The sequence below is a fragment of the Amblyomma maculatum genome, chromosome 1 (assembly GCF_055883805.1).
Source record: "Amblyomma maculatum isolate TAMU_Amacu chromosome 1, ASM5588380v1, whole genome shotgun sequence".
Taxonomy (NCBI): domain Eukaryota; kingdom Metazoa; phylum Arthropoda; class Arachnida; order Ixodida; family Ixodidae; genus Amblyomma; species Amblyomma maculatum.
Genome location: NC_139344.1, coordinates 265644219 through 265657637, shown reverse-complemented (window position 1 = coordinate 265657637; position 13419 = coordinate 265644219). Strand labels below are relative to the sequence as shown.

The 13419-nt window shown below is 48.4% G+C and overlaps 1 protein-coding gene across 1 annotated transcript; it reads right to left on the bottom strand.

Annotated features, from left to right (window-relative positions):
* Window positions 1-1000: 1000 nt before the first annotated feature.
* On the bottom strand, window positions 1001-10401 carry LOC146206454 (uncharacterized). The gene is made up of 2 exons (XM_084609375.1): window positions 7203-10401; window positions 1001-1320 (listed from the first exon to the last, which is right to left on the bottom strand). Exons 1-2 carry the CDS (start codon window positions 10399-10401, stop codon window positions 1001-1003), a joined length of 3519 nt encoding a protein of 1172 aa, XP_084465501.1.
* Window positions 10402-13419: the final 3018 nt, after the last annotated feature.

Sequence of the window (13419 nt, the reverse complement as noted above, 5' to 3'; positions counted from 1 at the left end):
ACAGTATTATACACAGGAGGATACGACGCAAGCATTTACAAGTATTTAAAACAACACAGTTAAGGTAGCATACATGAAAAAACTAGCAATTACAAATACATCAGTCAAAATTCTCACTATCAAGATACATGCAAATTGAACACAGTCGTTTAAAACAAGATAAGACGAGTGTAGAGAAAGTTCAGAAGAAACTAGGAAACGGGCATATTGTCCGACGAGCGCGGCGGCACTCAGTAACACATAGCAAAAATGAAGTTCAGGTAACATAGAGGAACATAACCATTAATCCATAATGCATGCAAAATCATATGAACCCTACAGTCGGCTAAGGTAGTCCGCCCCGACGTTCTGACTACCCTTAATGTGTTGCACGCGGAAACTATACTCCTGGAGGAGCAAGCTCCAGCGCAGAACTCGGCTGTTCAGTTGCCTACTCTTCTGTATATATGCTAGCGGCTGATGATCGGTCTGAACAAGAAATTCGACACCATATAGATAAGTCGAGAACTTTTGGACGCCCCAGACCAAAGCGAGGCACTCTCGTTCAATAGTGCTGTAGGCGACCTCCCTAGCGAGCAACTTTCGGCTCGCATACGCGACAGGGTGCAGCGTTCCCTTGTATGGCTGCAGGAGCACAGCGCCTAAGCTAGTGTCGGAAGCGTCGGTGCGCAGAACGAAGGACTCGTTCAACTTCGGCAGCCGCAAAATAGGGGGATTGGATACACAATGTTTGAGCTGGCGGAAGGCTTCCTCATGTATGGGTTCCCACTTCACTGCATTACTTCCGCCCTTCCGGGTCAGCTGGGTGAGGGGTGCGCTTATCTCCGCATAGTTGGGTATAAACTCTCTGTAATAGCCGGTCAATCCCAAGAAAGCTCGCACCTGGCGCTTGGTCCTTGGTGGCTCGGCCGCTTGTATTTTATCCAGAGTTTTTCCCAGGGGTGCCAGCTTGCCTGCTCCGATTCGGTGACCGAGGAAATCAATTTCCGTCATCCCGAGTTCACACTTGCTGGGTCGCACTGTAAGCCCGGCCGCTTCGATTCTTGCAAATAGCTGTTGCAGCGTAGCAACGTGTTCCTCCCAGGTTGCGCTGGCGACGAGTACGTCGTCGTAGTAGTGCTCCGTGAATGCCGCCTACCACCTTGCGCATCAGTTTGGCGAAAACTGCGGGCGCTGTCTTGATGCCGAACGGCATGAAGCGGAACTGGTAGAGTCCGGACGTAGTGGAAAAAGCCGTTTTAGCCTTGTCGTCGTGAGACAGCGGGATCTGCCAATATCCCTTCACGAAGTCCACCTTTGAAAAATATCTCTTGTCTCCCGCTGTGGCAAAAACAGCATCGGCTCTGGGCATGGGCTCCGAGTCCCCGATCAGAACATCATTCAGCCTCCGAAAGTCGATACAAAGGCGATTACTTCCATCCGGCTTTTTCACCAGGAGTACGGGAGACAGAGGTGGGCATTTGACCTCAAAAACCTCGACCTCACCTCAAACTCAAAAACTATTTGGCGACCTCACTCAACCTCAACCTCATCAATTGAGGTTGAGGTCCCCCAGGCGACCTCACCTCACTTTTCAGGTGACCATTGGCGACCTCACTCAACCTCACCTCAAACTCAAAATGTGAGGTTGAGGTCGGGTGCTCGACCTCAAAAAAAAAAAAAAAAAAAAAAAAAAATCATTAAATTAAACCGCAACTTAAAGCTAATATACATTTCTCGGTAATTCTAGGGTATATAGGCTAGCCAGAATTTTGTCGTATGAAGGCTGTAGTTTACTCCTAATTTTATACAACAATTAATATCCCGGATAAAAGCAGAAAAACTCCGGACACTACATGTCCAACTCTGCACTAAAGTGGAAATCCTCTCCCCCTCCTCGCCTACCATTTGGTGGTCGGTTTCAATCTAAGGCCTATATGGGTACAACGTTACTACGCATAGGCCCATAATGCAATACATAATGCAATGAGTTTAACCCATCTGACCCACGTGAATAAGATTCGTATTAGAAATAAAACAAGCCAGTTCTTACTATAAACTGAAAAGCCAAATGCTGTTGACCCTAGTGACGACGACAACAATGACGATATGCTCTTTTTCTTTTCTTGCCACATAGCACTAAACAGACAGGGACACAGTGAGACACACGGGACGGGCGCTTTTTTTTATCGCCCGTCCAGTATGTCTGGCTGTGTCACTGTCTGTTTAGCGCTATGAGGCAAGAAAACCGACACCAACTCGCCCAAGCTTCCATCCTTGCTCTTTTTCTTAATTCGAAAAAAAAAATTGATGATTGGCGAGCTTTTTTTTTAATACTGTACATTGTTTTGCGACAGAATACATTAAATTAGGAAAAAAATAGGAATACATTCGTGCCTCGTTAGTACAGACGCTTTGGTTTCCGACCAAAGCTGTCCATAAAGCGAGTCATCCATGAATAAAAACGAAAAGTATATAATTGAGAAAAAATTTATAATTAATGGCTGCTGTTTTAATTAATTTTAGTATATAAACACAGCCGAGATGTCGATGCTACCCTCTTCTCCATAGATCCGTCGACCCGAAACGCCATGTCTGTTCTTAAACCTAGCCATCCTCCTGAGTAGCTGAAGTCAGTAACGCCTAGACAGAGCGTAGAATATTTCTCAGTAAACATCCCCCTGTTTTACTGAACAAAAATTCCGTAAGTCATCACAGGTAAAACCTATCAAGACGGAGGAGAAGCACTCATAATGTTGCCGAGGCAGCGAGCCTTCTTTTGAAGCATTTCATCACTCACGACAGCACCATTCGCGTACACATTCCCGAACCACATTAACAAGGCTGACTCCATTTCTTCGAACTGTGCTTGGCGCTGTCGGACTGTGGCTTTCGCTGCGATGCCGACGTTGAGTCATTTATCGGAGTCCTGTAGTATATATAGATGGTATACCGTCGACCTGGCGAGGCTGAGGCCTAGTTGAACTTGGGTCCAGTCTTTCGTGGCTTGGATTGATTGAGATGGCTTTTGCCGCTTGTACTCACAGATTTCCCGCTTCGCGCCTAAGTTCAGCTCCATTCTTTTGCGTTTAACTCCCGCCATGCCAAAAGTCAGACTAAAGTTGAGGGTTAGAGGCTCCTGCTTCTTTGCACTCTTTTTCCCTAGTTACCCTCCCTGACTTTCCGTTCTTCTGATTCTCTTTCTTGCCTTGTACTGTTTCTGTAAGGAAGCGAGGGAGTCAAGTTGGCAGGCTACTATACAGAGGGCTATCAAACAGCCCTTTCCGGTGCCGTTTGTATGTGTTCCTATGAAACAAACACTGCAAGCTGAAGTACATTTTAGAACGACGGCTAGCCGACTACGAAGAGCTCAGACCTTGTCAAGGCCGCATCGTTGACTCAAGGCGAAGCCGACATGCGGATCGCTGTGTTGCAAAATGTGGTAGTTCGGCAGCGCAACAGTGACGAAAGCCAGGAGCATGAGAAGGAAGGGCCTCCAGGACGGGACGCCCGGTCCTGGCTGCGTGCTCGTCGCCTTTCTTTTGTCGCTCTACTTCGTGAGTGTGTCTTAACCCTGACCGAAAAGCGTTAACGGCTTCATGAAACACACTTTGTGTTCTGGGATAGAAAAACTTCAGTTCCCACCCCCAATTTTGGCGCTTGTCTTTCTTCTTATTATTTCTTTCTTACGCTTTTACCGGCCTCTCTTATGTTCACGTTCAGTAGAATTTATTGCGACCACATGTTGCTATTTTCCCGACTGCGGCCTTTAGGTGCGGCGCTGCCGCTGCACCCTGACATCTCCCGGTTCCCTCCTTTTGGGGTCTTTCTTAGTTAGCTGACCCTCGGTTTGCTGTGTACGATCCCTGCCATCCACCGTCCTTTCCTCCTCCTCCTCCATTGCTTTCCGCTCTTGTGCCCCCTCCCCCCTCCCCTCCTAAAACGACGACACGCCCGCTTTGGTTCTTTCCAACTCCACAGGACTCGTTCAGGCATCCGACCGTATCGGCTGTCGCATAGGTTCCCGGCCTGCGCACCCTTCTTTAACTTGCGTTCGGACTCCCCTGGTTTTTTCAAACGATGTCCATATTAACGAGACAAAAATACATGGGCCGAATAGGCTGTGTGCACTCATCCCCTGTCCATTTTTCAGAGAGCGAGTTTCTATATTAACGAGGCATAAATACATTGAAAAATCTTCGCCCCAGAAAACTGTCCATAAATCGGGTCCTCCATACTAACGGATGTCATATTAACGGGGCACAAATTTTGCATAATAGCCACTCATGAAACGACTTGTGAAGACTAAATCGCCAACAAAACAAACAAAAGAGGAAAAGACAGCAAAACACCAATTAATCATAAAACTCGGCCAACGCCGAATAAACCTTCAGAAAATTTCCAAGAGGAATGCTATTTATCTTATGAGGTCCCAACCGGCCACTCCTGGACGTTTGTTTATAATTCTGTGATCCCGTGGCGTATTGCAAGAATTGGCGGAATTGCTTCTTCGAACACCACGCTTACATTAAAAAATTACAAGGGTCGGAACTGCTAGGAAAAAGGGTTAAACGTGAACCACTTTGCTGTCGCGAACATCAGCTCGCCCGTCAAATTTCGCCGGAGCAAAATGTCAAACTCCCACCCGCCTAAAACACACACACACACACACACACACACACACACACACACACACACACACACACACACACACACACACACACACACACACACACACACACACACACACACACACACACACACACACACACACACACACACACACACACACACACACACACACACACACACACACACACACACACACACACACACACACACACACACACACACACACACACACACACACACACACACACACACACACACACACACACACACACACACACACACACACACACACACACACACACACACACACACACACATGATATAAATACTTGTACGTCTGAGCTGAATACTGGATGCCATTTCGCCAACAATTCTGCGACGAGCTTCTTTCTAGTATTCACCTGTTTTCCTTTGAAGACTAAACTAATAAATTGCACGGTGGTGTCTCCGAAGCTGCTTCGCCGCATGCACCGTACGTGAATCTAGAGAAACCGTTTCCCTGTTAGTGTCGTATAGTTACAGCACATAAACGTAAAATAAAGACAAGAACAACAGAAAGGAGGCGAGCAAGCAGCCCGGAGGGACCGCGCCCCCTGCTGTGCACGCGCTCCTCCCTTCGCCGTCCGTCTCCATGGCATTTGGTTTTGCTCATGCAGTGAATGCTGAACTGTCACCAATACACACCAAAGGCAGTGGGGTATGTGTGTCAGCTCCGCTTCCAGAGACTGCATCACGCTTTTCAATACTTGCAAAAACAGAAAAACTAAATGTCCGCGCCGGTAAGTGGAAAGGAGGGTTGTGCTATGGGCCTCTGAAAAAGAGCGTAATGTGAGGGAAGAAGCCTGTTCTCTTTTCGGCAGTGTACGAACTTAATTGGCATACAAGAAAATATATATGAAGAAATACCATGTTGACGAAAGTAATAACAAATGTCGCACACTAAAAACAGAAGAGAACTGCGCTTCCCAGAGCGTATAGAAAGTTTGAGACAACGACTTATTCCTCAGTGCTAGCATGTAATTGGCTTCATTCACGTATATCTAAATTGATTTTTAAAGAAACAGACAAATGTCTGAAAAAATTATTCCGACATCTGGGCCACAAAAATTTTCATCAGCGTCTGGAGCAGACGGGAGCACAAAAGAGACACGCTCAGTTCGCTACACCAATTCGTCCGTCTAGACACCAAAATGTCGAGCCGGAAACCATCTCAATACTTTCTAGCTCATAAAAACATGTAGGAGAACGTTTTTCTCTTTTTTTTTTTTTCTGCGCCTGAATAAGAGATTTCAAGAGAAACCTGATGTTATGAAATTAAGAATCCCGTACTTTCCTCCTTTCTCCTGCATTGCTTGATTTCACTAGAATTTGAGAGAGAAACAAGGGGCCTTAGCGGAGCGAAATCATTTTTTTTTTTTCAATGGGCTTCACTGTATGCAAGCCCCATATCTATTTTTTTGTCTCTTCTATCTCGACAAATAGTTAACATGTGCAGGCTTCTTTCCTGTATACCACTGCATCTTATAAGCTGTGCCGTCCGTTTCATCCCCTTGCATGTTTTACCGCTATATTGGTTATATACGGAACGCTAGCACCTTCATCCCATTGCAGTTTTTCGGGGCCACCTGTGAATCTGTTAGAAGGAACAAGCAGCACAAGACCAAAGAGAGGTTGTTTTGGAGAATACAAGAATATAAATTTACAGGACCGGAATATAGAACGATGACGTACAATTCGAAAGTGAGGACTTCGATAAAATGCTCAGATGGTATTGTGGCGGTTTTCCTAATTTGTTCATGTTTTCGTTTTTTTTTATCTCTAAGTATCACGTCCTCTAACAATTTTGCTGCACCATTTTCTGTTAAGTTTCCGTGTAATGTACAGCGGGGTCCTTAATCGAATGTAAGGCAGCAGCCGTGACGTTAGCGCCTGGAAACGGGCATGCACACGACAAACAGTTCTGCTCCGTGCCGTCTGCGCAAAGACAGTTTGCTTCACTTTTTAGTCTGCTTGTTTCTTTGCGGCATCCAACAAAAGCACCGCGGGTCAACGTGAGTTATGTGCTTTGCGTGCTCCTGGGTGTTTGAGCCGGCGGCAAGCATCGGCAAAAACAAGTCAGAGGAAACGGGGGTGGCGGGCGGGGGGCATGGGGAGTTCGCGAAGTAAACAAAAAAAAATCTCCTTCCAAGAAGACCAGAGGGAAGCGTCCTCGGGCTGCGGACATTACGCTGGAATGCCGAAAGCTGGGCAGGAGCTGCAGCATCCGGTCGTCCGAACGGGGGGTAACCAAACACCGAGAGCCGGCAGGCACACCGCGGCAGTACGCTCGAGCTCCGCGTCAAAAGGGGCGCTCTTCGAAGAAAGCCGCGGCAACAGCAAAAAGCCTGGACCTCACAATTTCGACCTCACACAATGACGACCTCACTCAACCTCAAACTCACGCGTGAGGTTGAGGTCCAATTTCGTGACCTCACTCAAAAAATTTCGAGCTGTCACCGACCTCACCTCAACCTCACCTCACTCCGTGAGGTTGAGGTCATTTTGAGGTTGAGGTCGACCTCATGAGGTCGAAACCTCATGAGGTTGCCCACCTCTGACGGGAGAGTTATATGGGGAGACTGACTTTTCAACAATTCCCAGCCTCTCCATTTCTTGCACTTCGCTCTCGATACCTTGCCGTGTTGCGAACGGTAGAGGATACTGTTTAACGTGAACGGGTGCGGTTGTCGTGAGCGGTAGACTGCATTCCATCCATTCTGTTTTGCCAGGGACATTGGAAAAAATAGCTGTGTGCCTCTCCATCGTGGATAAAAGGAGCTGTTTCTTCGCGGCATCGAGGTGCGGCGATAGCTTCACATCTGCTACTCCCTCCGTTTTTTCAAACTCTGGAACAGGCAGCTTACTGTCCTCCTCAGTTTCAGTCATGCTGCTGATCACCAGGCACTGTCTGTTGGCGGGTACGTCTCCCCTCTCTTCGCATCTTTTCAGCATGTTTGCGTGAAAAATCTTTGACCCGCTTGCCGTGTCGATGACGTAATCGGCGTCCCCTTTCCTGGCGGTGACCTCGAATGGGCCCTTCCATTGCAGCAACAGCTTGTTGCTATCAGTTGGCAGCAGAACTAACACCTTGTGACCAGGTTCGAAGTTTCGGTCCTTCGCCTTGCGGTCATAGAACTTCCTGAAACGGGTTCCTGCCTTTTCAAGTTCTTCATGCGCCAAACGACATGTTTCTTCCAATCTGTTTCTGAGATCGAGTACATGCTCGTAAGTGGTCTTTGCCTCTTCATCTAAGCTCTCGTTCGTCCACACCTCCTTTAGGATGGCCAGTGGCCCACGCACGTGTCGACCGTACAGGAGCTCAAACGGCGAAAAACCGAGGCTGGATTGGGGAACCTCCCGGTAGGCAAAAAGAAGAGGGGCTAGGTACCGATCCCAGTCTTTCGGCTTCTCAGCGCACATTCGCTTCAGCATTAGCTTCAACGTGCCGTTGAATTTCTCCACCAGCCCGTTAGCCATGGGATGGTATGGAGTGGTGTGCAGCTGACGAATGGAGAGCAATCGTGCCACTTCCTTCATCAATTCTGAGGTGAAGTTTGTGCCACGATCGCTGAGTACCTCGTGAGGGACACCGAATCGCGAAAACATCGCCACCAGAGCTTCGGCAACACGCTCAGATTCTATGCTTGGCAAGGCTACTGCATCCGGGTAACGTGTGGCATAGTCAATCAGTGTCAAGATGTACCTGTTGCCCTGTTTAGACGGGGGGTAGATTGGCCCGACGATATCAATGGCCACCCGTTTGAAGGGGGTGTCAATGACTGGTGTCTTCCCAAGGGGCACGCGTGGCACTCTCCCCTTCGGCGTGGTACGCTGACAGATATCGCATGATGCCACAAATCTCTTAACATCCGCCGTGATGCCAGGCCAGAAAAACTCTTCTAAAATCCGCTCTTTTGTTTTCTGAGCACCCCGATGTCCTGCCATTACGCTGTCATGCGCCATCTTCAGTACCGTTTCTCGGTGTCGTTCGGGAACGACTAGCTGTCGCACCTGCCGTCCGTCCTTCTCTGTGTAGCATCGGTACAAAAGGCCGCCTTCCTTCTTGAACAAGATGCCGCTCTCCCCATCGCGACACTTTAAATTCTTGCCAATTTGTGTGAAGCATGAGCGCAATGATTGATCCTTCTCTTGATCGGCCGCATAGCTTTCTCCATCCCCTAATTGCCTTTCCGCGTCCGGAGTGCAAAGTTTCTGGAACTTCTGAGGCCTCTTCGCGGCCTGAGCACGAGTCACTACGGCAGCGGCGGTTTCAACGACCAGATCCGTTTCAATAGTAGTATTCTCGACTATTTCAACGGGATCATCAGGAGCCCTGGCACCTTCTATATTACCCAGGATGAGGTCATATATTGGATCCTGCATGCACAGGGCTACAAGATTTCCGCTGTAATAAGGGGTCTGGACCTGCACCTGCGCTTCTGGGAGCATCTTGACTGTTCCGTCGACGAGGTATACGGGATTACTCGTCCCCGTTAGCTGGTCCTCAGCTACCAAATCTCTCCGGATAATCACGGTGTTGCAACCGGTGTCACGCAACACAGTGATTGTTTTCCCGTCCAAACTTCCCGCAACCACGGGCAACCCTTCTACTAAAAACTTGTGTCGCGCCGTTCGCACCGCGCTGACAACGGGAATACGGCTACCATTCCTCAGCTGAACGTATCCGTCGCAGATATTTTCTTCTACTTCCCTCGGAGGGGAATACACACAGGCTGCCTGGGTTTTGTCAGGCGCCCCTTGCCGACACACATTCGCTCTATGCCCTCTTCGGCCACATTTGAAGCAGTGGGGGATATGGTTGGCAGAGTCGCTGCTCCGGCAGTGCGCGGCATTGTGTCCCGCCCGGCCGCAGAGATAACATCTCAACGCTCCCCTCTCGACGGCCTTCCTTTCGGCGCCTCCTGCTTTGTTCGCTTCCTCCTGGCTTTCTTTCCTTCCCCTCGCTAAGTTGACACCGCCTTGCGCGTCCAGGAATTGATCAGCGAGGTTGATCATGTCTTGCAATTTTTCTGCCTTCCGTTCTTTTAAGTACAACGACATGCTGGCGTGACAACTGCTCAGAAATTGCTCCTTAATAAACAGCTCACGCAGCGACTTGTACTCTAGGGGGATTTCGGACAGCTCCACCCAGCGGTCTAAGTAATGGCTTAGACGCGCTGCATATTGTGCGGCTGTCTCGCCGTCGGCTGGTTTGCCACCCCGGAATTTGTCACGGAAGCCCTCGACCGTAAATCTGAAACGCTTCAAGAGCGCCGCCTTCACCTTCTTGTACTCGGAGGCGTCTTCCGGCGTGAGTCGCCCGAAAACGTTCAGCGCCTCCCCGCTTAGGCATGTGCTTAATGCCGTCGCCCATTGATCTTCAGGCCACTTCTGGCTACGGGCTATGCCCTCAAACCACCTGATGTAAGCATCTAGGTCGTCCTTCTTCTCGTCAAATGAAACAAGCAACCTGCTGGGGTTAAGTCGGAAACTGGGTTCCGCTACTACGTCGCGACCATCAGCACTTACTACGGAATCATCTCCCGCCTGGCGAAGCTCTAATCTTAGCTGAAGAAGCCTGGCTTCGAGTTCACCAGCCTCTTTTGCTGCCGCGCGTTCCTGTTCCGCGGTTTGTCTAGCGAGAGACCTTTCCTCCCTCTGCCTAGCTTGCTCATCCTCTATCCATTTTCTCAGTTCCACTCCTGAGAGACCTAACTGTCCACCTATGGATACTAATTTCTCTAGATCCATGTCACAAGTGCATAAAAACTACCAAAAAACCGAAAACTATCTATCAGCAATGCACACTTCTCAAATGTCACCCTTCGAGTTCACTTCATGGTTCGAGGCTCGGTCTCCTTCCACAACGCTTACTTGTTACGTCAAAGTACCTTTCGCGGACGCCAGAACTTGTCACGGCTCCGGAAGGGGTTCGAGAAGGTGTTTCGCACCCCTTCCGGAGCCGTGACAATGATACTATGTTTGCATAAGAACAATTTTAAAAGCAGCGAGGGTATTTTTTTTTTTTCGGATTTCGGTTTGTGCGTTGCGATGGTCTCTGTTTTTGTATAGAGCGGCCAAGGTAGATTGAATCAAGATTTAGAAGAAAACAAAAAACCTCACCCTTCTTCCGAATTGACTGATCAAGTAAATGCTGTTAGAAGTTATTTCAAGACCCGGTATCATATTTTCGTTCCGCCTATTTGGTAATAGTAGACATTATAGCCAATTAACTTATAAAATATGCCTCGAAAATCTCAGGAGTGGCATGAGAGTTGTCCAACGCCACAAAAACTGTCCGTTCCGGGTGCTTGCGACAAGGTTTTCATTAGGCAAAAATTGAAGCTTGCGAAATTTTGAAAATGCAGTGTGACAGCGTGCTCCGTGCGCCGCAGTTATAACGCTCTCTTCCGTAGCTCAATATAGCATTGCCAGATTAATGCCTTCTGCGCTGCCTTTGCGATGCTGCTGGTTCCCAATTAAGTGCCTTCGACGGCAGTCGACGCGCCGGAAAAGAGCGCCGTTCAAATTTTAATGGTGATTAGTGTGTATGAAGTTATGAACCCAGTTTGTAAGCTCAAAACACTCATGAAATTGGAGCTCATATGCGATTCTTTTTTCGCATTGCCTACGGTTGCTTTTCTTCAAGCGGTCAGTCTTTGGCGCACGCCGTCCACGCCTATCCATGCCAGGCGTCGTCTACGCTGGTCCCGAATTGTCAGAGCTCGTACTTTTCTTTTTCTTTTTTTTCAGTCGCGTTCTAACGACCTGTTGAAAAGCAATCGTACGTTTCAGATAATGTATACGATTCCTGCAGTTGACTCCGCCGAATCTAGAAGGTCCCTTTCGCAGTGCAAAAAAGTTAAAAGGCTGAAACACAAATTGGCGATTGGCTTAGCAAAGTTGGATACGGTAAATGCTTTCATACGCATGACAGCCGGCTGGGCTAAGTAGATTTCCAAAGGTTGTCTCGTAAACTCTGGCCTTGATTTACATGAGAACGAGACGAATTAGCTTTTCTGCTTAGTTGGAATGTATTGCACATTCCACTTTCCTATTCAAGCCCTTTTGTCGATGTAGGCGAAAAGAGGCAAATATCTTTTATGCTGATTATAGTATCGCACTCGAACACTTTCTGACTGCTAACGCGTGCGCACTGCGATATTTCTGTTATATGTCGAAATGAAGTCGCTTAAAACACGGCGTTTTGATAAAGGGACGGCTTCTGGCAATCAGTGTGGCTTCTGTGGCAATCTGTCTGTCTGTCTGTCTGTCTGTCTGTCTGTCTGTCTGTCTGTCTGTCTGTCTGTCTGTCTGTCTGTCTGTCTGTCTGTCTGTCTGTCTGTCTGTCTGTCTGTCTGTCTGTCTGTCTGTCTGTCTGTCTGTCTGTCTGTCTGTCTGTCTGTCTGTCTGTCTGTCTGTCTGTCTGTCTGTCTGTCTGTCTGTCTGTCTGTCTGTCTGTCTGTCTGTCTGTCTGTCTGTCTGTCTGTCTGTCTGTCTGTCTGTCTGTCTGTCTGTCTGTCTGTCTGTCTGTCTGTCTGTCTGTCTGTCTGTCTGTCTGTCTGTCTGTCTGTCTGTCTGTCTGTCTGTCTGTCTGTCTGTCTGTCTGTCTGTCTGTCTGTCTGTCTGTCTGTCTGTCTGTCTGTCTGTCTGTCTGTCTGTCTGTCTGTCTGTCTGTCTGTCTGTCTGTCTGTCTGTCTGTCTGTCTGTCTGTCTGTCTGTCTGTCTGTCTGTCTGTCTGTCTGTCTGTCTGTCTGTCTGTCTGTCTGTCTGTCTGTCTGTCTGTCTGTCTGTCTGTCTGTCTGTCTGTCTGTCTGTCTGTCTGTCTGTCTGTCTGTCTGTCTGTCTGTCTGTCTGTCTGTCTGTCTGTCTGTCTGTCTGTCTGTCTGTCTGTCTGTCTGTCTGTCTGTCTGTCTGTCTGTCTGTCTGTCTGTCTGTCTGTCTGTCTGTCTGTCTGTCTGTCTGTCTGTCTGTCTGTCTGTCTGTCTGTCTGTCTGTCTGTCTGTCTGTCTGTCTGTCTGTCTGTCTGTCTGTCTGTCTGTCTGTCTGTCTGTCTGTCTGTCTGTCTGTCTGTCTGTCTGTCTGTCTGTCTGTCTGTCTGTCTGTCTGTCTGTCTGTCTGTCTGTCTGTCTGTCTGTCTGTCTGTCTGTCTGTCTGTCTGTCTGTCTGTCTGTCTGTCTGTCTGTCTGTCTGTCTGTCTGTCTGTCTGTCTGTCTGTCTGTCTGTCTGTCTGTCTGTCTGTCTGTCTGTCTGTCTGTCTGTCTGTCTGTCTGTCTGTCTGTCTGTCTGTCTGTCTGTCTGTCTGTCTGTCTGTCTGTCTGTCTGTCTGTCTGTCTGTCTGTCTGTCTGTCTGTCTGTCTGTCTGTCTGTCTGTCTGTCTGTCTGTCTGTCTGTCTGTCTGTCTGTCTGTCTGTCTGTCTGTCTGTCTGTCTGTCTGTCTGTCTGTCTGTCTGTCTGTCTGTCTGTCTGTCTGTCTGTCTGTCTGTCTGTCTGTCTGTCTGTCTGTCTGTCTGTCTGTCTGTCTGTCTGTCTGTCTGTCTGTCTGTCTGTCTGTCTGTCTGTCTGTCTGTCTGTCTGTCTGTCTGTCTGTCTGTCTGTCTGTCTGTCTGTCTGTCTGTCTGTCTGTCTGTCTGTCTGTCTGTCTGTCTGTCTGTCTGTCTGTCTGTCTGTCTGTCTGTCTGTCTGTCTGTCTGTCTGTCTGTCTGTCTGTCTGTCTGTCTGTCTGTCTGTCTGTCTGTCTGTCTGTCTGTCTGTCTGTCTGTCTGTCTG